The following is a 27,771-nucleotide window of genomic DNA, read 5'->3' on the forward strand; positions in this document are numbered from 1 at the left end:
AAAGAGGGGTAAAGAAGGGCAAGAGAAAAACAGGGCTATTAAAGAAGTCCTTCACAAGCAGGAGCATTGGGCAGAGGCACTCCATTAACACCAACCCATAAATATCCAAGAAAGAAGCTTATCCTAAACAGAGAGCCTCTTAACATATTCAGGAGGGGTGCCCAAAGTGAGGCTTGAGGGTCACATGAAACCTGGAGTCTTAAAGTGCACCCTCTTTGTATGGAGCCAGGTTTTTGCTGTAGGAGTAAAACAACAAGCCATTCCTATTAATCGCTCAAGGAAGACAAAAGTACAAGCAACTGTTATGGTTGCATATGCATTTGTTTGTGAAAAACAGATTTATTGCTTGGGCCATAAATTGTAAGCTTGGCCATTACTCTTCTGACAAGTCAATGTTGTGGCCCCTCAGTGCCACAACATGTGGGCACCCCACTGTATGGCATTGTTACAGCAGATGAAAGTGGAATAACCTTTGTGATCAGTGAGACCGTTTGCTTGTGCTCTAATTTTTTTATTTTATTTTTTTTTTTGTTATTTTTCACCTCCGTGCCATATCTTGTCAACATGATCATAAAACCCCGCAATAAAAATCCAGCACTTTCTGGAAAAAATAAATGCTGTGGAGCAGAGAGGTATATTCTGAGAATCAGATCATTCCCTTGTGCGGAAAGCCTTACTAATTCAAGCCTGAACGCTGTAAGAATAAAGGGTTAGAAAGCACAACACAGCTGGTGAAAATTGGGGGTTGCAGTTCTGCATTTAACATTTTCCACTTTATGGCAATATCACTGTACTCCTCACCACATCTTCCTCATCGGGCTTCACCAGGCTGTGGAGGGATGAGAAAAGCTCACAAAGCACGTCAAGGCTGTCAGCAAAGTAAATTATATCGATTGCTTGGTTTCTTCCCCAATTTGATTTCCTGATAGGAGTTTCCAGGGTGACTGTGAGCTCTGGTTTCAAGCTCATTTACTGAATCATCTCAGAAGTATGATTTCATAGATTCATAGACACTGATGCTGGAAGGGGCCTGTTAAGACAGCACATCTAACCTGCTGCATCTAGCGCATGATACCCCAGGATGGGTCATCTAACTCACTTTTGAACATTTCCACTGATTCAAACTCATTGTGCTGTCTTGGTGGCTGTTCCATTGTATTACTGCTCTTAGAGTGTTTTCTTATTCTGTGTAGGGATTGGGCCAACCTATGAAGTTTGGTCCTCTTAAATTTGAGGGGGTTGAAATCCTCCATTCCAGATCAGGTCCCCCTTAGACAGATGGTCTGAAACACTGATTTTGCCTAAAGTCCAGGAGGGTTCAGATCGAGTGTTCTAGCTCATGTCCATCTCTAATTATATTCACGTGAAACCTGCCCTTCTTTACTTTACAACTATTACTTTATAGTCAGAGCCCCAGTGCAAACTGCCATTGCAATGTCATGTTTTCAGAGATTTTGGCCAAGAATTCAGGAATGTTGCATGAATTATGGGAAACAAAACAAATCCCTCTTCACTGAGGTAGGCTGAATGGCTCTTTTTAAAAGTGGTCATTCTGCTTGATCCTAGAATTCAAGCTGCAAGAACCAGACTGCATGCAGATCATCCCAGAGCCTGATTCCCCATTACTCTGCACCGTAAGTATTCCTTGCACCACTGCAAAGTGGGTGCAATCATTCTGATTTGGTAGCATTTCACACCCACTCTGCACTCACTTTGGACTAGTGGATATGATACCTCTAGGTGCAGCATAATGGAGAGCCAGACTTCCAGAATTAAGATTATGTCTATACCACAGAGACTATGTCTGCATAGCCCCATAGTTTAGACACAGTCTACAGTGACAGAAGGGGGTTATTTTTCAGTGTAGGAACACCTGATTGAAGATAGGAAGCCCTCTTACATTGACCTAGCTATGTCTACACTGGGGGTTTTGTTGGCATAGCTACGTTGGTCAGGGATGTTTTTCTCACACCGCTGACCAACGTTGATGTAACTTTTCAGAGCAAACCAGGCCTAATGCTGCACACGGCAGTCTACATGCAGTGTGTCCCATAGCTCAAGCTGGAAGGGGCAGACCGTATACAAAGTTTAACACCAATTCTAGATATTAGCCTTAGTCTATAGCATATTAACTGGTAAGAGACACCTCCCCTAAAGGAGAGCAACAAAACTGCTAAAAATAATTAAAAGTAAGCCCTGTTAGGAGAACTGGATCTGTTCAGTCTGGAGAAAGATTGGGAGGAGACGTGATAAATGTCTACAAATACTTAAATGGGATGTTATAAAGTAGACAGAGATTAATTATTCCCATTAGTCACACAGAGTACAAGAAATAAAGAGCTACAGCAGAGATTTACTTTAAAAGAAAGACGGGGCGCAATCTGTAACATTTAGATCTCATCTTCTTCTAAATGTTCCTAAAATTCAGTGGTGTTCTGAATGGGATTTGGTCAGACTTGTCCCTACTTTAAAACCTCATAAAATCAGTTTAGGCAATGGAATGAGCTGCCGAGACTAGACACTCATCTGTTCAGAGAGGATATGGGAATGATAAGGTCAATCTTGTCCTGATAAACAGGAAATAGTATGACCATTAGTGATTCCTTCCAACTCAAGTCTATGATTCAGTGGCTGGGATACTTTGGGTGTCCAGAATGTTAATACATCTGAGACTCAAACCTCCATAGTTCATAGGGAGAAGTTCTACAATGTAAACCAAAAAAATGAACAACCTCCATCTGGCTCAGCCAATGTAGGAGATGTACTACTGTAAGCCGGAGCTAAGCTAGAAATCACTGTGGCCCTGATTCAACAGTTTATCCCCATTCAACAAAGCACCTGATCACATGCTTAATTTGGGCACGTGCTTCAGACTTATTGGCTTCAATGGGACTTAAAATTAAACATGTGCTTAAGTCCTTTGCTAAATTGGGGCCTCTTTGCATATATTATGCTTAGTAATAATAATAAATAGTAGGGTGACCATATTTCCCATATGTCCCTGAATACAGGTACTCGTTTTTAAGCAAGTTCAATGGCAATCAGAACTATGCAGTACAAACATTCAAATTAACATCAAGTTGACTGAGTCCCTGTTAAAAAGAAATACTGCATAATTGGATTCTTTTTATTTACTTTCTTATCTTTAAGGTTTTAGGGTTCACAAAGGGAGAGGTGACATACACACACACACACACACTCCCATACACCTCTCTCACGGGGCCGGGGGGGGGTGTTGACTGACTGACCCTTCCTACTCACAAAGTGTCGAAAGGCAGCTAACACCTCCTGGCTGCTGCTGGCCAATGACATAACTCAGCCACATCCTGTCCCCTGGCTACAGCATGGGAAGGAAGGGCTTAAGGTCTAAGGATGCATTGTGCACCAGGACCCAGGGAACCTGACTGCAGGGGCTTCAGCCCCGTGCTCCTTGGGGGCAGGACCCAGGGAGGGGGGCGGGTGGCAGGTGAAGAGGGTGCTAAGCCGCCTGCCTGGGGTGCTGCTGTGGAGCCTGCAGGTTCAGGGCATGAACAGGCTGGAAATCGCTCTCCCCACCCCACTCCAGAGCTTAGCTGAGGGGTGGAGATGCTTCCCATGTCACCACTGTGCAGGGCTTTGGCACATGCAGGGCTTGGCTCCTCCTGGCCAACCCCTGGGGCGGGAGGGTCTTGCACTTTCCTGGGGTGCTGGGCCAGCCAGAGGCAGTTGGGGAAGGAAGAAGCCTGCCAGCCAGACTGTTAGTGAGCTGAGTGCTCTGACCAGGGGCTGGTTCTCCGCACAGCTCTGGGAGTGGGATGTGCCCTGCCGGGGGAGGGGAAATATGGAGGAGCAGCAGGGCTTGTGGGGAGGCAAAGGGGCAAAGCAGGGAGAGGACAGTGAGAGGGAGAGCATGTAAAGGGCCGATTGGTGGGCAGCAGAGGCAACATGTAACCAGCCCTCGCCTGGCACCTACCCACACTCACCAGCCACCGCAGCTCGCAGAGCACAGCCAGTGCCAGCCGGAAACAGGACGGGGGCAGGGCCTTGCTGGCCGAGAGCTGGCATGCAGAGGGAGCTGCGCTGATGGACCAGCAGGGGGAGCAGCCAGCCCTGCTACCAGCCTTACATACCCACCCCCATTGTCGGCCACTGGACCCCCCCACTCACCGTTGGTGGACGGGAGGCTGGCGAGCAGGGATCTGGCCAGCAGCAGGATCCACCAGTACGGATGGGGTGGGGGTGGGAGAGAGAGAGACAGAAAATACGAACAATTTGCCTGTTTTTAAGAAAAAGTCGGGACACCTGCAAGAGGGCTTAAATAAGGGACTGTCCCTTTAAAAATGGGATGTCTGGTCACCCTAACTTGAGTTAACCTCACAGTCAGAGTCTATTCTGAAAGGTGTTGAGTATTCACCACCCCCGTTGAAGTCAGAGGGAGCTGTGGGTGTTCAGTGCTTCTCTGGATTTGTATTATGAACTATTTATTTGGAATATTTAAACGATCAATTTCCTATGTGGTCTTATTTGTAATCATAAGGCCCCTTCAATGTCTCTCTTGCTAGGACAACTTCACCAAGTTCAGAAAGTCACAAGCAAACTCCACATGGAATGCTGTTTTCCAACAGAAGGCCTCAGCAATTCTACTTTTAAAGATAGGGGACTGTTAATATTTCTTAGGGCTTTAAATATTATTTAAGGAGGCAGCAGAATTTTTGCTGGACATTGCCACCCAAGTGACAGTGCTGGGGTAGCATTTTCAATGCATGAAGGATGCAGAAGGCATTTGGTGCTTACTTGGCACAGTTCTGCTCAGATTTACAGCCTGTGCAACCTCACTGTCTTGCATGCAGAATTTGGACCACAGTAAATTAATAAAATAAAATAATAATAAAAAATAAATAACAACAATAATAATAGCAAATAAAGTAATGTTAAAACTAAGGAGGGGCATCATTTTTTTCTAAAAATTCAAAGGAAGCCAACCTATTTGCACACACTATCCACTGGGTGAGAGAGGAGCTTAGAAAGCTTATTGATTTTATTGACATTACTTTAAAAAAACATGCTATGGAATGAAAGTTTGCTGATTTAAATGCCTCTGACCCTTTTCATGGGCAGGCAGGTTATAGGCAGGGAAACAATCTTGTGAGCTCGAAGGGATAGGCTTCACTGAAGATGAGAAAAACAGCAAGTGTGAGAGAGGATGCAGGAGAGAATGAGGTTAAAATCTGCAATAAAGTGTCTTAGAAGTGTAAGTTTAATGAAAAGCCAATTGGACTTAAGCTCCTAGGTCACTTGTGAAAATTTTATCCTGATTGAACAGGAAATTGGCAAATTATTGCACTCTGGTACCAGGGTGTTGTTGGGTCTGTCATAAGACTCTAGACAGACAGACAATCAGACTTCAAAAGTTTTCCTAAGTGGCTCGCTGTTCTTTCAGCACCTGATTCTGAGAGGTGTTTGAGCATCCTCAACTCCCATTGATTTTAATAAGAATTGTGTGTGTTCAGCACCTCTCAGAATCTGTCCTTAGTGGAGGGGAAGGGGGAAGCAGAACTGAATATTACAAGGCACTTAGCAATGTTCAGTCAAGGAAATTGCTCAATTGACTGAACATTTCCAACCAACTAATTCCGCTCAAAGGCTTCTGACTTGATCTACTGAGTTTAAGGACAGATACTTTCCTTTTCAGACTTGAAGGGAGAGCAAAGCAAATTCCCTACCTGTAATTCCTGTGCTCAGAAGATAGTTATTACAATAGATCCCATCCCCAAATACGCTCTTATGGGTCCAGGTCTTGTGCATGTGACTGCATGTGGAGCATTGAGAGATTAAGGCCAGGATTTTAAAAAGTGAGGGGGGAAAGTCCTAACACTATTGAAGTCAATGGGAATTCTTCCACTGACTTCAATAGAGCCAGGATTTCACTCTGAGTACTTAAATTGGCAAGACCTACCTATATCCTATGCCACTTCCTAAAATACTTCACTCATTCCAGAGAGTTGGAAATTTTGGAACCCTGTTAATGCTTTACTATTCAGAATGTTAAGTCTCCATGTTGCTGTAGGTATCTTAAAGACATTATACCTTAGTCTTCGGCTTTGTATACTCTACTGCATAAACCTGTGCATGTTTTTTAAGACATCTGCAGACACAGTTAAAATGTCAATGTTTATAGGGTTTCAACATGCCAACTATTATAGCTATAACACTTGTCATAGATGTGTACAGTAGTTAACATTGAAAGTTAGCTTTTGCTATACAAATACCACTCTTCTAAGTAGCGCGAAATAATCATGGCATCTCAGATACTACTATATGGCAACTGCTGACAAACACAGACTTTTTAATGGTGGCCAATGTATCTATATAACATGACAAAGTCAAACCGTGGTGTGGATACAAGGGCACAGTTAAGATTCTTTGAATCACCTTAGCCCTAAATGTCCATCATTTCTGGTGTCCTTTTCCTAGTGTTTTTTCTAAAGTGTAACCTGAACTTTGCATTACCTGGCTTTCAGAAGTTGATGGTGTGGATTATTTTTTAGTTACAGAGATTTTACCCTTTTGTTATTGATACTATATTTACAACCTTAATTCCAGCTTGTGAGGGAGCAGAGAAACAGCCATCTGGCACAGCAGGGGTTAAAGAAAACCTTTGGGTGCAGCTAGCCCAGCTCCACTACACCTGCGGCCAATGCCAGACCTGGATGGGACGGGGGGTAGAGAAAAGAAGGGAGCCAGGCTCAGTTGGGGGCTGACTGGCGAGGAAGCAGGAGGTCTCTGCCTGCTCGAAGGGTCAGCTCAGAAATCTGCCATCCAGAGCAGCTACTTGAGGCAAGTAAGGGCTCCCTGCCAAGGGGAGGCTGCAAATAAGCCGCAGCACTTGGGGCAACTGGACTAGCGGGGCCATGCCCCAAATTGAAGAGAATGGTAGGAAGTAGCCCGGGGAAGTGGGGCTTAACTCCCTGCTAGGATGAGAGACCCCATTACCCCTGTTTAGGGGTTGATCTATATAGGGCCCCGGGATGGGACCCAGTAGAGAGGGAGGGTCTGGGTCCCCCTACTATGGCCTCGGGCCTTACAGACTGAAAGACCACTGATCTAGCCACTAGGCTGCCCGGCCACAGAAGACCCTATCACCGAGCTTAATTAAGATTTTTTGTCTAGGAATAATTTAGAACTGAGAACAAGAAGAACATATTTTTTTCCTTCCAAAGCAAGTGTTCTATATATCCACACCCTGAAGACTAAGAGCTCCAGGGTTGTCCGGAAAAACTAATACTCAACAATTCATTATAATTTGAGGCCTCGATATACTGTACTGTATGAAAGGAAAAAAATAACTTCAGAAAGTAGCTCAAACCAAACCAAAACCCAACAGCCAAAAGCTAGGTTGCTCTAGGGAATCCATGAAAAATGAAGCAGTCTGTAGCAATCACAGTAGAAGAGCATTTATCGGTGGCTATATGCTTTTGGCTCCTAATATTAGGTGAATAAGAACTGATGACTGTATCCCAAGTGTTTCAAACCCTGTCATGTGAATGATGCAGGGACCCAAGAGCGTAGAGACACGGGGAGGGTCTATTGTAAAACCTACCGTTAGAGAAAATAATGATAATTTGGGGGATTCATTTCATATGAATTAACAGTGTACACTGCCACAAGTGCATCCCTATTTATTACTGATTGTCTTAGTCACCTTGCTTTGGATTCTCTCAACTGAACGGCCCGTAAGTCTCTCTCGAATACCCAGAGATACAGCTCTCAGATACTATAGTGATGGATACTATTGAAATATGACAGACAGATATACTCTTTGTATCAAATACTGAGAAATTTTGCCTGGTTTCTTTTCTGGTTTTAGGTTTTTCTTCACTGTTTTTATTAATGTATACTCTTGTTTCAAGTAAATCTAATTTTCATTTCACAAGACCCAGATTGCTCTCAAATATTTTCATCTCTGCCTCTTATCTTAGTCACTAGGAGGGAACTGGCATCACAAGGTTAATCTAAATTTAAAAGGGTAAAAAGACCATCATTATCTGTGTGAGTCCTGTCCGTGTGCAATGGATATACTGTAGACACTCTAAATCTTCAGAGAGAAATATTTTAAACTCTAACCCAGTGGCAGGTGGAGTGCAGTTTAAGGATCAAGTTTAAAGGAGATGGGGGTGTTGATTAACAGCACAAGCTTACCCCAATCCAGATCTTTTCCCTATTTTCCTTAGAATATTCTTGTGTTAATTCTACTATGCACTGAGCCTCAGGTTCTATTTACACTGAAATTCCTATCATACTGGGGGAACAGAAGTCTCTAAACATAGTTATAATCCAGACTCTTACAGTATAGTCAGGACTAAATCATGTTTTAAGCATGTTCCTGAACCATGCTGCAACCCTGCAGAAGTTCAAGGCAGTAGCATAGTTCAGGAGCCCAGGTAGGTCCAGTTTATAATGAAAGATCAATCCTTATTTTGGACTACTATGCTTTTACCAGGTCCCCAAACATAACAGGAACTACACTATGGGACTAAAAAAGCCAAAGGAAACTGAATGCAAGTCTCCAGGTTAGGACTATGGTGAGGATGATAGTTAATTTTAAGGTTAACATCAAGATTAAACATAGAATTTAGGTCATGATCAAGATAAAAATTCAGGTCATTATCTAGGTCAATATCAGAATTAGGATCAGGGTAAGAATTAGGGTCAGGATGACGTTCATAATTAGGATTAGAGTGCAGATCTAGAAGGATTTTCTGAACTTCCCGATGAAATCCATGGGTCTTTTCATTCTAGTGCCTTTGTTAACAGCAATGCCACTACATGGTTATCTTTACTCATTAGAAATATTGCTGCATTAGTAATTTGGATTGGTGTGAGATAGCTGACACATCGGGAGGGTCACTCAATGACACCCAGCTCAACAAAGGTACATTGCAGATTCTCAAACCAAAATGCCACCTGCCATCTTTTAACATTTTAATATAATAGAAAGTTCACATTTAAATTTTAAAAATATGACAGCTAACAGCTTCCATGTCATCCCATTGACACACTAAATTAATTAAAGCCATATATTATTAACCCTCCCATTACCACACATAACCAGTGAGCAAAATAAAGACCAAGCCAGAGCCCAATATTCTCAGCATGGCAGGACAGCACTATTGGTCCCAGGGATTGGTCATTTTCGGATACGTACCCAGTAAAGGACATCTGTCCAGCCCTCCATAGTGATGCACTGAAACACAGTTAACATGGCAAAGGCAAAGTTGTCGAAATTGGTAATGCCATGCTTGGGCCCCTCCCATCCTGCTTTGCACACAGTGCCATTCTGACACTGCCGTCCATGCGCTGATTGAGGAGCACAAGGAGAGGGGTCCTCTTCTGCAGGTGTATCATAAATGATGGGAAAACAAGAATGAGAGAATTATTAAGTACTGCATGAGTCACTGGAAAGGCAAATGAAGGATACTTGCTTTTGAGACCAGACTTTTGCAGTGCATTTGACACATTATTTGAAGGCACCACCAAAAATTGTATTGGTTTTAACCAGGCGCCGGTGCATTTTTTGGTTTGGCTTTTTTATTTTGCAAAGGATAGACAAGTTACCAATTATGACAATCAAAATTGTCATTTATGTTTTTCAATATACAACCTTCCAGAAACAAGAAAGAGTGCACTCATACATGAGGAGATGCTAGGTTACATCAGTTGCATTTCTTTGGTGTGCACACTGCAACTATAATTTTCCATTTCCATATTCACGGGCAGTCTGGGTTAACTTAAGGTCACTTATGTCCCCTAGCACTGAACTGACTGAAGCTCTCTTCCTGTGGAACACCTTACCTCAAAGGAACCAAGCTTCAGGCTTCAGTGCTATGGAGTTGCTAAGGGATGCTGGACTAATGTTAAACTGCTGTGATGCATTTCTGGAGCTCAGAAGCTTTGCAGAATGTTATCCACAGGTCCTGTGATGCTCAGAAGCTCTGCAGGACCATAACTTCTGATTAATCACCTGCCTATTCTATATAGGTTTGGGGTTTCTCCCAATTTGTAAAATTAAGAACCCAAGCTACACATCTGTTTCAACTCTCCAGTGCATTAAAAAAAAGCTCATGAAAAACATTTTAATACATACAAATAAACACAAATACTAATATTGGGACCATAGCAATACGTAATGAGAGTGATTGATCAGTAAGAGTACAGTCCTGCTGTCCTTATTCAGGCAAAGCTACCATTGAAAGCAGTGGGAGCTTTGCCTGAATTAGGACTGCAAGATAAGGCCCTACATTTAAAATAGATATGTGGGGGTTTATTTTGTTTGTTTCTATCTATTTTATTTGTTGCTACTATCTTTTTCATGAGACAGCTTGTTCTTGTGAGATTTCCAAAAGTTCTGGTAGTGTTTACGCCAAAGTACATCAGGAGTAGGAAGATCAGAATGAGGTGCCTCGTCAGTAGTTACCATAGAGAAAGATAATATATATATATATATTAACAGAGCGTAAAAATCCATGGCAGGTCATTACAGTTCTAGTACATTTTCTAGCAATTGAAATTTGCTGACCTTATAAGAAGGTAGAAACTAAGGAACTCTTGTGGCAATTTCCCTCTGTATGATATTTTTTCGCTATATGATTGTGACTGAGATAGAGTCATTAGTACCCAGCATCTCACGGTGATCACTGATGCTCAGGTCAAATAAATCAAATGATAAACAGCAGATGCGTAGATGTGTAAGTGACAGTCTACTGGATTTTCTTAGGAGGTATTTCCTAATGGATTTCGTGTGCAGGATTCCTCCCACTAATTCATTTTTACTTTCAGAATAACTTCCTTTCTAACCACAGACACATCCTGAGAGAGAAAAGGGAAGGGCTGATCATAGATTAGAAACTCCTCTGCCATGATAGTAGTTATTAAAGTTTACAGTATTGTATATTTGGGGCCTGGAGTCGTTATAGAATAGGTGAGTTGTTCAACTCTATGTTGCTGACTCAAATCCAACTCAGTCTGCTGGTGAGAAAGTCATTACTGTCTTATTGCTTTAGCCAATGGGAAATGAACTGGAGGTCTCAGCCCAGCTGCAAATGGCAAACATCCACATGAAAAAGCACCACCACACTCATCAGGAATTCACAACTCTGCTGGAAGTCTCAACAGAAAGGCCAATGACTGGATGGGCTGTGGAGACTGAGCTAAACTCTCACCGTTATAGCTGGTTTCTCCATATCAAAGTTGAGTCCTGTTTATGGGGCAGAATAGAAGGAGTTTTCATTTTTGCTCCCTATATTGTGGAGAGCTAGAGAACTCTATCTCCAGTGCTGGCACTCAGGCACCTTTCAACAGTGCTAAATTCATTTAAATGTTCTAATTCAGGGAAAGTTACATTATGTTGGGAAAGCCTCACTTGGAAAATATTCGCATGTAGGCTGCTGGTCCTTCCCTCTCACTTGTGTCTCTGTGCAGAGGGTGTTTTAATATTGCTGCTTGGTCACACTCTTGCAACTTGGTCCTCTGGAGGCAATCAGCCTACTCTCTCTCTTTCTCCCTCTCTCCTTCACAAGCAGAATGCCTCCAGCAATTGCTGTTGGTGCAGTGCTCCTTGACGCACACTCTAACACGACAAGCCAGTGATGGTGAAGCCCATAAAGATGCCCTAACAAGCATAGCTTCTGCTTCCACAAGGACTCTGAAGGATGAGGACTTAGAGAAGAGATGAGGCTTAAAGAGAATGACCAAGGAAACAACCCAATTCTGGTGATGAATCAACATGGAAAACAGAGAAGGAGAAAGGAACTGGCTCGCATAAGGAAAATACAAAGGGATGTTTCTGTTCAGTTCATTCCTTCATCTTCATTTGTTTTCCTTTGGCTGTATTCCTAATTACATTGTATGTTTATGGACAAATATCCCTCTGTTGAACTGTTTAAAGTGGGGGTGGGCAAACTTTTTGGCCCGAGGGCCACATCTGGGTACGAAAATTGTATGGAGGGCCATGAATGCTCACAAAATTGGGGGTTGGAGTGCAGGAGGGGTGAGGGCTCCAGCTTGGGGTGCGGGCTCTGGGGTGGGGCCAGAAATGAGTTCAGGGTGCGGGAGGAGGCTCCGTGCTGGGGTAGAGGGTTGGGGTGCGGGTGGGGGGAGTGAGGGCTGCAGCTGGCGGGGGGGTTCTGGGGTGCAGGAGGGTGGGACTGAGGAGTTCGGAGGGTGGGAGGGAGATCAGGGATGGGGCAGGGGTTTGGGGCACTGGAGAGGGTCAGGGGTCCAGACTCCAGACAACGCTTACCTCAAGCAGCTCCCAGAAGCAGCGGCATGTCTCCTCGCCGGCTCCTATGCAGAGTTGCAGCCAGGCAGCTCTGCGCACTTCCCCGTCCACAGACACTGCCCCTGCAGCTCCTATCGGCCCTGATTCTCAGCCAATGGGAGCTGTGGGGGTGATGCTTGGGGTGGGGACAGCGTGCGGAGCCCCCTGGCTGTCCCTACGCATGGAAGCCAGAGGGGGGACATGCTGCTGTTTCCGGGAGCTCTGCAGAGTGGGGAAAGCCCTAGACCACACTTCCCGGCAGGAGCTTGAGGGCCGGATTAAAACGTCTGAAGGGCCAGATGCGGCCCGAGGGCCATAGTTTGCCCACCCCTGGTTTAAAGGCGTCTGCAGATTTTTCTGATAAAGTAAACAGAAAAATGGTGCAAACTTAAATACCAAAGCCTTAAATGCCAAAGGCTACATGTTCTCTTCTTTGGGGACAGAAGTAGAGCTGGGCAAAATTTTTGGCCTGAAAGCTTTTTCCAGTAAAAAATGCAGATTTGTCAATACTGAAACTTTTCATGAATTTAGTCAGATTGCTTTGGTTAAAAAAAAAACAAACAAAAAACCTAAAAAAAAATTCTGAAAAAAATCAAAATATTTCCTTCCTATCAACATTCCTGAAATGAGATGCTTCAGTTTGAAATGACTTTTTGTTTTAAAATTTCCTTTAGTTTAATTTCAATTTTTATTAAAAGCTCAAAATCAAAATGAAGCTTTTGGTTGACCCAAAACATTTTTTTTTAAACTTTTTGATGTGTAAGAAATTTTGAAAAAAATTGTTTTTGGTTTGACCCAAAACTAATTTAAAAATTTTTTTTAACGTGCCACTGAAGCAAAAAATCCATTGTTTTCGCAGCCATAGGCAGAAGCTTACAGACACATTTTCAGAATGGGCACTTCACACTTCCCTAATGCAGCCTCACAGGCATGGCCTACATCGGAAAAATGCATTGTGGCAGAAAAAATGTTCACTAAAACATTTTAACTATAAGGGTGTTACCATCATTTTGCCCTCAGTTTGGACAAAGACAGTCATGTTTAAAAATGTCTTAGCTGGTGATGGTTGGCTTTAGATCCTTCTAAACCTGGAAAATCCCATTAAAACAATTGCAAAAATCAGAGTGTAGGAAACTCAAGTTTCCACTTATCTCAGCAGTGAGTGGTGATATATAAATGTCTAAATTAGACAAATACCATAGCAAACTGTTCTTTTTGATTCCAGAGCTGTCTATAGGGCCACTCACACCAGCATCACACAAACACACACACATCAATCACGAAATTCCCAAAATAGTGCAAAGGAAATTGTGAAACTGTCTAAACCCAGCACAGCATCTTGGAGCAAAACCTTAGAGTTTTTGCTTTCTTCTAGCTGGTAAATCAGCAGCACCCAAGTACCTCCCTGCACTATCAGGACCAAATTCATCATTGCTCTACACCTTTTGTTGTCATATACACACCAGTGCACAGATACTGCCTGCTGGATGTTTAAACAGTACCAGATCATAATAGTAGCATTTGATACCCTCTCCATTCTGAAAACTGACCATTTATTCCCATCCTTTGTTAACTGGTTAAAAGATAGGAAACAAAGGATGGAATAAACGGTCAGTTTTCAGAATGGAGAGCTGTAAATAGTGGTGTCCCCCCAGGGTCTGTACCGGGACCAGTACTATTCAACATGTTCATAAATGATCTGGAAAAAGGGGTAAACGGTGTGGTGCCAAAATTTGCAGATGATACAAAACTACTCAAGATAGTTAAGTCCCAAGCAGACTGCGAAGAGCTACAAAAGGATCTCACAAAACAGGGTGACTGGGCAACAAAATGGCAGATGAAATTCAGTGTTGATAAATGCAAAGTAATGCACATTGGAAAACATAATCCCAATTATACATATAAAATGATGGGGTCTTAATTAGCTGTTACCATTCAAGAAAGAGATTTTGGAGTCATTGGGGATAGTTTTCTGAGAACATCCACTCAATGTGCAATGGCAGTCAAAAAAGTGAACAGAATGTTGGGAATCATTTAAAAAGGGATAGCTATAAGACAGAAAATGTCATATTGCCTCTATATAAATCCATGGTACACCCACATCTTGAATACGGTGTGCAGATGTGGTCACCCATCTCAAAAAAGACATATTGGAATTGGAAAAGGTTCAGAAAAGGGCAAAAAAAATTATTAGGGGTCTGGAACGGCTACCATATGAGGAGAGATGGGACTTTTCAGCTTGCAAAAGAGATGCCTAAGGGGGGGGATATGATAGAGGTCTATAAAATGACTGGTGTGGAAAATGTAAATAAGGAAGTGTTATTTACTCCTTCTCATAACACAAGAACTAGGGGGTCCCCAAATGAAATTAATAGGTATCAGGTTTAAAACAAACAACAGGAAGTATTTCTTCACAGAACGCACAGTAAACATATGGAACTCTTTGCCAGAAGATGTTGTGAAGGCCAAGACTACAACAGGGTTCAAAAAAGAACTAGATAAATTCATGGAGGATAGGTCCATCAATGGCTATTAGCCAGGATGGGCAGGGATGGTGTCCTAGCTTCTGTTTGCCAGAAGCTGCGAACGGGTGACAAGGGATGGATTACTTGATGATTACCTGTTCTGTTCATTCCCTCTGGGGCACCTGGCATTGGTCACTGACAGAAGACAGGATACTGGGGTAGGTGGACCTTTGGTCTGACCCAGTATGGCCGTTCTTATGTGCTTATGTTCTTTGCACTGGAGTAAATGTTACACAAGGTGCAGGGCAACAGTGAATCAAGCCTCCAACCCACTCCCCCACATGTAACACATCTCTTACCCGGTAATCCGCCTTGCACTAAGTAGCAGGTCTTGTGCATCTTCCCCATGAATAGCTCCAGTCCAATGATGGCATAGATAATTATGACAAACAGCACCAGCAGGGCAATGTGCAGCAAGGGGACCATAGCCTTGATAATGGAATTTAAAACCACTTGGAGACCTGCAGAGAGGGAAGAAGGCAACACTATCAATAAGAGAACAAGCCAAAGCTAACACAGCCATCGAGGACTGTAAACTACAGAAAAATGCTTCATTTTTATTGGGCATATAATACCAATCCCTGTCCCCCAGCATTTGCTAAACTGATAATAGTGACTTACATTTATACAGCACCTTTCATCCAGAGTGAGCCCAGAGTATTCTACAAACTTACCACAGCAAACCTGACTTACAAAGTAAACTACTGAAGGGATCGTTTCACCTACCACTGAATGCTACCACCTCTGGGATGGAACACAGAAGCTGTTTCTGAAGATTCCCAAAACTCTGTTATAAGGTGTTCCTCAGGGGATATATCAACTCCTCCTCCTCCCTCTCAGCGCCTCTTGTCCACCTCTGGAAGGGAGGGGGAGGAGTGGGGACGAGGCGCGCTTGGGGACAGGGAGCGGAAAGAGGCAAGGAAGAGGCGGGCAGGGACGGGAAGAGACGGAGCGGGGGTGGGAAGAGGCGGAGCGGGGGTGGGGGTTTGGATGAAGGGGTGGAGTGGGGGCGGGGCCTGGGGGAAGTGGAGGTTGAGCACCCCCTGGGACAATTGGAAGCCAGTGCCTGTAGGTCTGGGAATCAAGAAATCTGGGTTCAGGGTTCTGGCTCTGCCACAGAGCGTGACGGTGGGAAGTCACTTATGGGCTGATTTGCAGTGGGTGCTGAGCATCCATAACTCCATTTGAAAATGATGGGACCTGAAGGTTCTCAGCACCTTGGACTTCTCTGTACCTCCGTTCCCGCACTTCTAAAACACGAATAATAATAGCTACATCACAGGAACACTGTAAGGTTACTGGAAATTCACTAATGTTTACAAAGTTATAAATCCTCAGTTGGATGGTGAAAATACAATAAATAGCACAACATTATTATGCTATTAATGTTGGGAGCGAGGAGAAGGTTCTCAATGGATGTCTTAAGTATCTACTATCCTTCAGCTGAGAAACAGCCAGTTCACAATTATAAGCTCCTTAGGGTTTGCAATACCTGTTATCCTTCAATTAACCCATTCATGTCTCCTACAAATTCTGTCATCTTATCAAAGAAGTTGATATTAGCTGTGATTTCTGAAACATGTGACTTGAGTTGTAAATGTCTGCTGTACACCTACCAAGGGAGCTTGCGATAACCGTTAACTTTTCAAATCTATTGTCTAAGATCTAGGCATTTAAGTTTTTACTACTGTTTTAACAATTAATTTAAATGCATTCTAATGATGATAATACATTTTTTAATAAGCATGTTCACATTTACGTGCAAACCACTTCTCACTGACAGAGCAGACTGGGACTTCTAATTTGCTCACCTGATCATCCCAGCACCCAGTATTATTATCGCTATATTGATTCCATTTTCAGAGAGCACTTCTTGAGTGGTTATAGTCACTTGGTTTACAGTTTTATGATTCACACCCCCTCCCAAGGTGTGCTGTATTCAGCATGGAATACCCTGCTTCTCATATAGTAATCCGTAAATGAAATACAATATTGATGTTATCAGATGTTCACCTCACACTAGAGAAGGATGTTCTGCCAGCTCAGTTGTGGTATTCCCACTGGAGATTAGCTATGGATGTGTAGCCATGCTCAGGAGGAAAATATGGCTATGGCCACCTAGAAGATCAGTTATTTTCTGAGTCAGTCAGAGATGATTTTCCTTTCTCTAACTGCTCATTTTGTTCACCCCACCAGTCTGAATTACCTGCACATACAGAAAATTAATTGTAGTTCATGTCAGAGAATGGTGCTAATTTATTCCAGACAAAAATTTAATCCCAAATGTTTTTAGGAATCTCACAGTAAAATAAAAAACCACTTTCCCACTCCACAATGTAAAATCACTACATGGGAAATGGCAGAGAGAGGTCTGAACCAAACCCTGAATTTGTCTAATTCCAACAACTTTATGAAACTTCAGATCAGGATCCAAAATTTGCGGCTTTATAATATCCTACAAGTAAGCAAAGGAAGTTCTTAATTGTCAATGAGTTTAGAGGCCTCACCAATTCTAAATGTAGTCAAGACTTGGAGGTCAAGTATTCTAAGACCCTAGTCTTATATTATTAATAATTAATTATTATTTTTATTAATTTATTTAACATTCATAAGAGGATTTCCCCAAAGCATTTGAGAGGAAAGATAACCATGATGATGCATAAAAAGTGCTCTCTTTTTAAACATACAAAATGTATGTCTATCATCAACCTCTCCATTAAAGTGCTCAAGTATACTGCAGATATACTGTGTAGGCAATGTTAGTTCAAACCATTGCACCTTCTGTTAAAGTGGTGGTTGTAAAAAATCAAAAGCTTTCATCATAAACAGGAGACGGTAAGGAGTTCAGACAGCCCAGGAGAACTGGTATCACCAAGAGATTTATATGGGCTTCTACTTGGTTACTTAGAACAAGCTTCTCTACTATAATAAACCAACTTTGAAGAAAAGACGAGAAAAGCTACTGAATAATGTTATCATGAATTAATGCAAGTGCTTTGCAGTATTCCATTAGGACAAACTGTTTTCAAATCCAAATGATTCCATTAATTAGCAAATTGTACACACATTACTGTTAAAGTATTCACAGAGGTTCTAGAAGTTGAAAACTGCTAACAACGTAGCAACTTTAGAGGTGTCAGCTCAAAAAAATAATGCCAGAAGCTACTTGCAGGAGAAAAAAAAATCACTCACAACATTTATCACCATGTGTCCGGCATTGTTGACAAGTTATCACAGTATTATTTTTCTGAGCTCCTGCAGCCCTGCAACACAAACAGATCTCTTTGACTCACAAGGGGTGTCTGAGGACCCAGTCGTGGAGTGGCAGAGGAAAGACAGAGGGATAGCAGAGAAAGAAGAATGGGAGTAGTCGAGGGAGGACAGTGGAAACAGCAGTACAAAGAGATTTTCTTTTTAAAATTAAAAAAAAAAAGCCATTGAAATGGTCTCAATCTTAAAGAGGCAAACTCTGAGGTCTGTGCCAGTCCTGAATAGGAGGGCTGCCACTGGTTAGATGTGTCTGTGCATTGGGGGAAGTTGGTACAAAGTTTCCACCGCAGGCCAGAGTCTATGACCGCCAGTGGCTAGAGGAGCCCCTGCAAACCCCTGGAGGAGGAGAGGATGGGAGAAACCACATCTAAACTGTTCCTCTGCCCCAAGCTCCATCTGTTCCCACTCTCCCCATGCTGCCATGCACAGAGCTCACCCAAACTGGGAACTCACAACATGCAAGGGAGTGAACCCACTCCACCACGCTATGCCCCATCCAGTCCCCATTCTCCTGTACAGCGAACCATTCAAGTTACAGTTTCCCCCTGCAGGCATGGAGAAGGTGCCAGGATATGCCACTAACAGAGAAAATGGGTAGTATTTACTCATAAATACATTCTAAAATTAAACTGGAACGGTTTGTTATCTGGCAAGACCAAACTCCAGATTCTGGATTTAAAAAAGAGGAATACCATCAACTGTCCCACTACGGCAGAGCGGAGAGCTGCATCTTTACACTCATAGGTGCTGGAACTAGGGATGCTGGAGGTGCTGCCGTGCCCTCTGGCTTGAAGTAGTAATAACAACCCAATCACATGGTTTCCACCGTCAGCACCCCCACTATGTCTCCTGTACCACTGCTTACACTGCTTTATAGAGGTTAGTGATGCCATTCACTAATGCAGGAGAAGTAGAGAGTCCTTAGGTCTGGCAAGTGAATATGAAATGATGTTCAAATATTTGTTGTTTTTCAGTATATTTATTTATTTGTGGAAACCCCCACAATGTGCTAGACACTCTTACACATTCATGAAGGGATGGTACCTATTCTGAAAAGCTCTCAGGAATGGATAAATAGACAGGTGGGTAGAGGCTAGGAAAGGGAAATCACAAAAATAAACTATTTGTAATTTTTCAGCCTACTCTTTTATTCTGGTAAGAATTTAAGATCTTAAACACCTTTTAGTGTTTATTTCCAAAGCACTTCTGTTTACCTTTAGCAGACTAGTGTGGCTGCATGCTGTTGCCTGAAATTAACTCCATAAATGTTTCAGCAAGCAAAACATGTTAGCGGCATTCTCTGGGCTCCCAGACTACAGTATTTATGTACACTGATAAAATGTTAAAAATATTTATTATATAGGAACAACATCACTTTTTTTTTGCCAGATCAAGGTCCCTATGACCTTCTAGAGGAAAGCAAAGAAGCAAGATTTAGTGTACAAAACCACCCATATGCCTGTGGAAGGGAGGGATTGGGGTCAAATACAGCATGGTCCCTCTTCAAAGCTATGGACAGTCCTCTGTAGGTTTAGGATGCCAGAGCTGGGGTGGGAGGGGTGGATTCAGGGAGCAGTTGCTTGGTGCTGTATATTCCCCTCAGGACTATGGGATCAATCCTGTGAGGTGCACTCTAGCCCCAAAACAGTTAAGAACATTCTTAACTTTAAGCATGTGAGTAATTCCACTGAAGGCAACGGGGCTACTGACAGACGGTAAGTTAAGCACGTGCTTACGCGCTTTTTTGCACCTTGGGCAGAATGCTCAGCACCTTGCAGGACTGATCCCTACCTAGATTCCTGACTGGAAACCCGCACAGGAGCTAAGGCAGAATTATCTCACAGAATCAACCTCCCTGGCTTTTACTGCACTACTGTAGTGTGCAGAGGAGCACTCTGTAGAAGCTTGGCTCCTGAAGACCTGCACTGTCAAGGGAGTGGGAGTCTGGGTCCTCAGTTCATCTCCTGCGGGAGCAGACACTGTGGCTCAACCGAGAACACTGGACCGACCATTAAAAATCCCTGGGCACTGCTGCTCTGTGAAACATACCCAGGGAAACTAGTAGAATGCTGGTCTCAGAAAAGGCAACTGGGCCTTTTAAAGAGGAGCTCTCTTTGGCAATTTCACCTACCTTTACTTTTGGACCAAACCTGGTTTACTGGGTGTGGTGTTTTCTTCTTTTAATCTTATTAATCGTCCATTTTTTTCCTACAAAGCTTTCAGTCTGAACTAGCGCGCAGCACTCCCTGCCTCAGTTCCTTGTCACTTTATTCAGGGCTAGATTTTTATTCAGACTACATACCTGCCCAAGTGAGTAAGAGCTCCCATTGCACCTTGGCTTGGGACCAGGCACACAGAAAAAAACGGAGCTACTCACCACTTACTCCCTGGAGCAGGTGAATGGGAAATGGCTGTGGAATGGGTAGAGTCTTGGCTCTCCTCCTGCCCCTATCCTGGCCAAGCAGCTAAGCCAGTACCAGGAGGAAGAGGAAAGAAAGCAAGGGAGAGGGGTATGGGCAGTAGTAACTTGCTACTGGTATCGTCCAACACAAAACTAACACCTGGGAACAAGGACGAAATGGAGGGAACTGAGACTAAAGAGGTGTTTGAGTCAGAATGGCTCTGGGGTCTACTCCTGGGATGGTACAGTTTATGCACCATTCTTTAAGGTGCATCTCTGTGATGACCCACTTGAAGAAAGCCATTACAGTACCATTTCCAAAGCATGAGATGGATAATCGATAACACACCACAGGGTGGGGGTTCATCAGTGAATATACACAGGGCTCGGCTAAGAAATTGGGGAGTGCTTAACTGATATCTGTAAGAGCATAGCAGATTTGATCCAGATTTCAGAGGAAGATTGGAATGTGACACAAATAACTCCATTATTTTGTCAAAGTGTCAAGAGACAAATGCAGGTCATTTTAAATAAATACATTTCAGGAAATGTATTGAGGCTAGTTTCCAAGATTTTCCTCACAGACCATCTTAAATGAATACATTTAAAACGGTCTGCAAGGAAAATCTTGGAAACTTTCCTCATTATTGTGGCAAGGAAAACCTGGAACTGCACTGTTTAGTTCAGGATAGTCCTACAGCAAGGATTCAGGCAGGGGAGGTCAAGCTTAACTAACCCTCTGGAGTCTTGGACGATACTACTGCCATGATGGATAATGGAAATTCAATGGACATGGCATACTTTGGTTTTCAAAAGTTAGGGCTGTTAAGTGATTAAAAAAATTAATCGCGATTAATCACGTGATTAATCGAACTGTTAAAAAATAATAGAATACCATTTCTTTAAATAATTTTGGATTGTTTTTTACATTTTCAAATATATTAATTGCAGTTACAACACAGAATACAAAGTGTACAGTGCTCACTTTATATTTATTTTTGATTACAAATATTTGCACTGTAAAAACCAAAAGAAATAGTATATTTCAATTCACCTAATACAAGTACCATAGTGCAATCTCTTTATAATAAAAGTTGAACTTACAAATGTAGAATTATGTACAAAAATAACTGCATTCAAAAATAAAACAACGTAAAACTTTAGAACCTACAAGTCCACTCAGTCCTTCTTCTTGGTCAGCCAATCTCTCAGACAAAAAAGTTTGGTTACAATTTGCAGGAGATAATGCTGCCCCCGTCTTGTTTACAATGTCACCTGAAAGTGAGAACAGGTGTTCACATGGCACTGTTGTAGATGGCCTTGCAAGATATTTATGTGCCAGATGTGCTAAAGATTCATATGTCCCTTCATGCCTAAACAACCATTCTAGAAGTTCTGATGATGGTTTCTGCTCGATAACGATCTAAAACAGAGCAGACCGACACATGTTCATTTTGATCATCTGAGTCAGATGCCACCAGCAGAAGGTTGATTTTCTTTTTTGGTGGTTCAGGTTCTGTAGTTTCTGCATTGGAGTGCTGCTCTTTTAAGACACCTGAAAGCATTCTCCACACCTCATCCCTCTCAGATTTTGGAAGGCACTTCAGAGTCTTAAACCCTGAGTCAAGTGCTGTTTCTATCCTTAGAAATCTCACATTGGTACCTTTTTTGTGTTTTGTCAAATCTTCTGTGAAAATGTTATTAAAACGAACATGTGCTGGGTCATCATCCAAGACTGCTATAACATGAAATATATGCAGAATGAGGGTGAAACAGAACAGGAGACATACAATTCTCCCTCCAGGAGTTCAGTCACAAATTTAATCAACACATTATTTTTTAAATGAGCATCATCCGCATGGAAGCATGTCCTCTGGAATTGTAGCCAAAGCATGAAGGGGCATATGAATGTTTAGCATATCTGGCACGTAAATACCTTGCAATGCCAGCTACAAAAGTGCCATGCAAATGCCTGTTCTCACTTTCAGGTGACATTGTAAACAAGAAGCAGTCAGCAGTACCTCCTGTAAATGTAAACAAACTTGTTTGTCTTAGCAATTGGCTGAACAAGAAGTAGCACTGAGTAGACTTGTATGCTCTGAAGTTTTACATTGTTTTGTTTTTGAGTGCAGTTATGTAACCAAAAAAAAAGAATCTACATTTGTAACTTGCAGTTTCACGATAAAGAGATTGCACTACAGTACTTGTATGAGGTGAATTGAAAAATACTATTTCTTTTGTTAATAATTTTTACAGTGCAAATATTTGTAATAAAAATAATAATATAAAGTGAGCCCTGTACATTTTGTATTCTGTGTTGTAATAGAAATCAATATATTTGAAAATGTAGAAAAACATCCCAAAATATGTAATAAATTTCAATTGGTATTCTATTGCTTAACCATGCAATTAATCGCGATTAATTTTTTTAATCACAATTAATTTTTTTGAGTTAATCACGTGAGTTAACTGCCATTAATCGACAGACCTAGTATTTGGACAAGGTTTCACATCAGAGTTCAATGGTTAAGGTCATGGAGTAGGAGGCAAAATAGGGCACAGGACAGAAAATTGGCTTAAGGTGCAGAAGGCAAAGGAGAGGCAGTGGTGGACACTGTCAGGATGGAACACACTGGTTGTTGCAGGACTAGTAATGTAATTTCAGCATACACCATTTAAAAAGTCATGTGCGTTGGTAAAATGGGATACTCTTGATTCGTGTGCTTCCATGGTGTCATGTCTTCTTTATGGTTTCTAATTTTTTTAATTGATTTTCCAATTGAAATCTACCCAAAAAGAGAAGAATAGAAAACAAGGGTGTGTGTGTGTGTGTGTGTGTGTGTGAATACAATTATTTTATACTTATAGAGTCTTGTAACACAGTCGTCACCTCAATCCTTTTAAGCCAGGAAGGAATAGCAAAACAAAAACAAAACCCAGCTCTTTCTTCAGTCTGTTTTCTTCCTAGGAGGCACTTCATCTTTCATTGTTCCCTTTTTGTCAGGGCGACCTAACTGAAACAACCACACAATAAAAATTCCCCTCAGCAGGGTGGCCACGCAGTCCCAGTTTTACCCTGTGTAAGGAAAAAGAACGGACAAAGAAGAGGGCGTGCTATGATCCACTCCCTTAGGCTCCAGATCTCTCCTCTCTGTTTGGAAGAAAGCTCTACTCCCCTTTCTTGGGACCACCTTTCTACCCCACTGGAAGCTTTAGGGGTTTTGTGACTTCCTTGTGCATGAGGCTCAGCTGTCAGCTTCACGCATCAACTGCTTAAGGGCCAAAGATTTCTGCCCCTCTCTCCAGGCCCACATCTAAGGCAGTCCCCCTATGGACTGAGCTATTCCAGTCCAGTGAAGGTTTAACCCCTTCATCATTCAACAAACAATGGGGTACCTATACCCCATCACAAGTCTTGTATATATAGTCTTTCATCCTAAAAGATTATGCTTTGCAAATAACATAGCATCAGTAAAATTCAGTCATGTCCGGGCTGCAATGTGGCAGCCAACTACACACAGCATATTGAAAGCCATTAGAAGACTATTTTGGCCACGAACACAGGACAAATGCTGTAAGTTAACTAGCAGAATATCTTGAATCAAGCCTGGAGTGTGCCTTTAACATGCAGCTGGGCAGAAGGGATGCAGATATTTATTACCCTACCAGGGATTCTAAGAGTTGTGCTGTCACTGAGGTAGGTATAATGCGTGCAGAAGCTTTGGGAGCTTGCAGGTCAGCATGACTGTTGTCATACCCTTTCCCATGATGTAGCATGGGCTTCCAGCTCTCAGTGTGGAGCCACGATTCCTCTGGGGACACTACTGTCACCGCTCTCCTGGAGAAGTCTTGGTGCTCAGTACAAGCACTAGGGCTGTGGCTGGTCCCTGCACAGGTCCACCAATGGACAGGCTTTTTGTGCCCTCCCCTGGCACATCTACACAGAGCCAAACAGTCTGGCCCCAAGGCTGAAAAATGACTCATTGAGATGATCCAGTGACACTTCTACTCTGAGCCTGTTCTCACTCAATCACAGCTTTCTCAGAAAAGTACTTTAGAGGTTGGAACTCAAACATAGAAGCAAATTTTGGACCCAATTACTGAAACCAATGGGAGTTTTGCCATTGACTCCAATGGGAGCCATTTGTTTAGAAAGTTTGACATACAGCATTGCAGCCAGGCTTGAATTATGTGAGCATGAAAAAATATGGTTAAGAAATGTTTTGGTTGCTTTTTGTACTCAGATAATAATAAAACAGCTTATAAAACAACTTTTAGAACTGTAAATGCAGCATGTACATAACTCTGAAAAGGGACTGCATGCTTTGCCTTATTTGAAGAAAGAGGGTTTTGAAATAAAGAATAGTGGCAGTTTCAAGATTATGCTCTGAGCATTGGATAGTAATAGAGATAGGCTCCAGGCACAAGATATGGATCAGGATTTTGAATACATCAAAGTTTGAGTGGAGGGCTCGTGGAGTTTGGGTTACAAGCATCTTTCCCCAGTATGTCTGTTTCCTCAATTTTGGGGAGCACATCAAAATGTTATTTTTATATAGTTCTCACTTATACTCTTAGCCCGTTGAAGTGAAAGGATTTTAGCTCTTATGGTTTGCATTCAACAAGTTTATATGTCCTCTAAATACCACAGAATTTTTTAGTTGGGGTGAGCTCTGGGCAGCATCCTGTTCCTGCAGCAATAATCCTCCTTAACTGCAACTTGTCATGTGCACAGAGGTTTGTAAAACGGAAAAGCTAATAGTATAACAAATTCAAACAATGATCTTGTAAATGTAAAAGTGCATTCTGGGATGTGTATATTACAGCAGTCTTTACTTCCTGGGAAGACTGCAGCATCTATTGGGGACATGTTTTAGTCAAATATAGAAAGATCTTTCTGGGGAACTGTTAGGATTCTACACTTGAAGCCTATCTCGACTACCATATCAGCCACTGCTACATTTTCCTTTCTTGTGTAAGAAAAAGGAGCAAAAATGTTGGCTAAACTCCAAAACATCATCTTTAGAGGACTAGTTGCACAGAACCTCAGTGTGATATTTGAGGGAAGAAAAATAATCTGACCTGGGAAAGCAACAAAAAACTCATTTTGCCACTTCATCTAGTATATCTACACTGGTCACATAGAAAAATTGAGACTACCATCCAAACAGAGTGTAACAATTTCAAAAGTGCCTAAGGGGTAAGATAGCCAGATAATTAGGTACCTAGAGATGCAGATAGGCACCTAGAGGGATTTTCAGACATGCCTAAGCAGGTCAGGTGCCTAACTCCTATCGGACTTCAATGGAGTTACAGGCACATAATCTGGTCAGGTGCTTTTGAAAACCCTGTTAGGCCCCTATCTGCATCTTTAGCTGCCTAAATACTTGTGTAAATCTGGCCCTAAGTCACTTTTGAAAATGGTGACCGTTGCCCCCACTATTATCTATTTTTTATTATTTACATGACAATGGCACCCAAAATGTGTTAGCCAACGTAGACGCACATAGGAAGAAACAGACCCTATCCAAAAGAGCTTACAATCTAAATATGACAAAAACATTCATTAATAGTGGAGGGAAGAGATACAACATACAAGCAAACATTTTGTTCTGAGTTCTTTTTCAAATATGACCAATGACTTGGAGCACAACTGTCCCTTGGGTACTGCAAATCGGGGTGACAGCTCTAGGCCCTGCGCTTTGGGGGGCCCCATGGGCCAGACCGATTGGCCAGCACGGTCGGTCCCGGAAGTGATGGGTCTAGGGTGACCAGACAGCAAATGTGAAAAATCTGGACAGGGGGTGGGGGGTAATAGAAGCCTATATAAGAAAAAGACCCCAAAATTGAGACTGTTCCTATAAAATCGGGCCATCTGGTCACCCTAGACAGGTAGAACCCGGAAGTGACCGATTCGTCACTTCTGCCACTGGCCCCGCATCCCCCTATGGACGGCCCTGACCCAGAGCACAATTCTTATTTCCTGCCCTGAATAACATAAGATTCTGGGTGCATCTGAGAGGTGAAGTGACCAATACACATACTCAGACAGAAAAAATGAAATCTTTTTACAATAAATATTGTGACAAAAGATACAAAACTTCTTGAGGCAAATTACCCTTTAATGTGGAATAAAAATAATGAAAGACTTGGAAGAACGGAATGAATAAGGAATTTCTTGGCTAGGGAGGGTAAGCCTCAGTAAAGACAAATGTCCCCCCAAAGTTATTATTTTTGTTTTAGTGCATCCCTGTTGGTATCCCTGGCATGACATTAAAAACATGGCAGGATGTTAAAATTTATACAGAAACATAAAAGACCAAGGGTGAGTTCTAAAGTTCTGAATAAGCCTGCAAAGGGACTAGCTTTCCCTAATTTCTCTTATTGTTGTTGTTATTATTATGCATCACAATTACCAGACGTAATCAACTGGATTAACAATAGACCATCCAAACACTGGGTAAAAGTCAAACAAGAAATATAGCTATGCACAATATTTGTTCGTTAAAAATAAATTAAGGGTACCAGAAATTAAAACAATTACCCATTCATCCAGACCACCTTTGCAGCTTTGCACATATTTTTAAAATTCCTGTTGCTGAGGCTCTCTCCGTTAGCTACTTTCATTAATAATCATGAATTAATCCCTAGGAAATACCGAAGTGACTATTCGCTGTGGGTAAGACCTGAGATTACTCAATTTGGACAGCTGTTCCTGGGTCTTGGTTTGAAATCATACCAAGAAATATGTAAAAATGTAAACAATATAAAGATAATGTATTTTCAGTATTACAGGTCAAACATTGTATTGCAAAATCTGCATACAAGGTGACTCTATCTAGATCTTTAACCACATCTGAGAAGTTGAGCCAGGAGCAAGGTGGAACAACCAGTTTAATTTCTAAAATATATACAATTTTGACTGAAAAAGATGTTGATAACAAAACAACCCAACTGAAAAGATGGGAGAGAGATTTGGACAAAGAAACTGATCTGGATGAGTGGGTGTAGGAAAGGGGATATACATCTTCAATTTTATGTAGCTCATACAGAATTTTTTTTATATAAATTACTATGTAGATGGCATTTGACTCCAGTTAAGGTCCATCGTAGTTTTGCTATGAGGGAGGTGCTCTGTTGGAGGGGTTGCGGGGAAAAGGGAACAGACTTGCACACGTGGTGGTTGTGTCCAAGAATTAGATGGTTTTAGGACAGGGGTGGGCAAACTATGGCCCAGGGGCCGCATCTGGCCCTTCAGATGTTTTAATCCGGCCTTCGAG

The 27,771-nt window shown here is 42.2% G+C and overlaps 1 protein-coding gene across 1 annotated transcript in view; it reads right to left on the reverse strand.

The window, feature by feature from the left end:
* The window catches only part of CACNA1C (calcium voltage-gated channel subunit alpha1 C), a 706,039-nt gene that overhangs the window by 224,384 nt on the left and 453,884 nt on the right, over window positions 1-27,771 (reverse strand). The window contains exons 6-7 of the mRNA XM_048828634.2: window positions 15,120-15,281; window positions 9,185-9,369 (exon numbers count right to left, since the gene is read on the reverse strand). Of these exons, the coding sequence (XP_048684591.1) occupies window positions 9,185-9,369; window positions 15,120-15,281 (347 nt within the window). The remainder of the gene's footprint in view (window positions 1-9,184; window positions 9,370-15,119; window positions 15,282-27,771) is intronic.

Source organism: Caretta caretta, chromosome 1 (assembly GCF_965140235.1).
Source record: "Caretta caretta isolate rCarCar2 chromosome 1, rCarCar1.hap1, whole genome shotgun sequence".
NCBI classification, from domain to species: Eukaryota; Metazoa; Chordata; order Testudines; family Cheloniidae; genus Caretta; species Caretta caretta.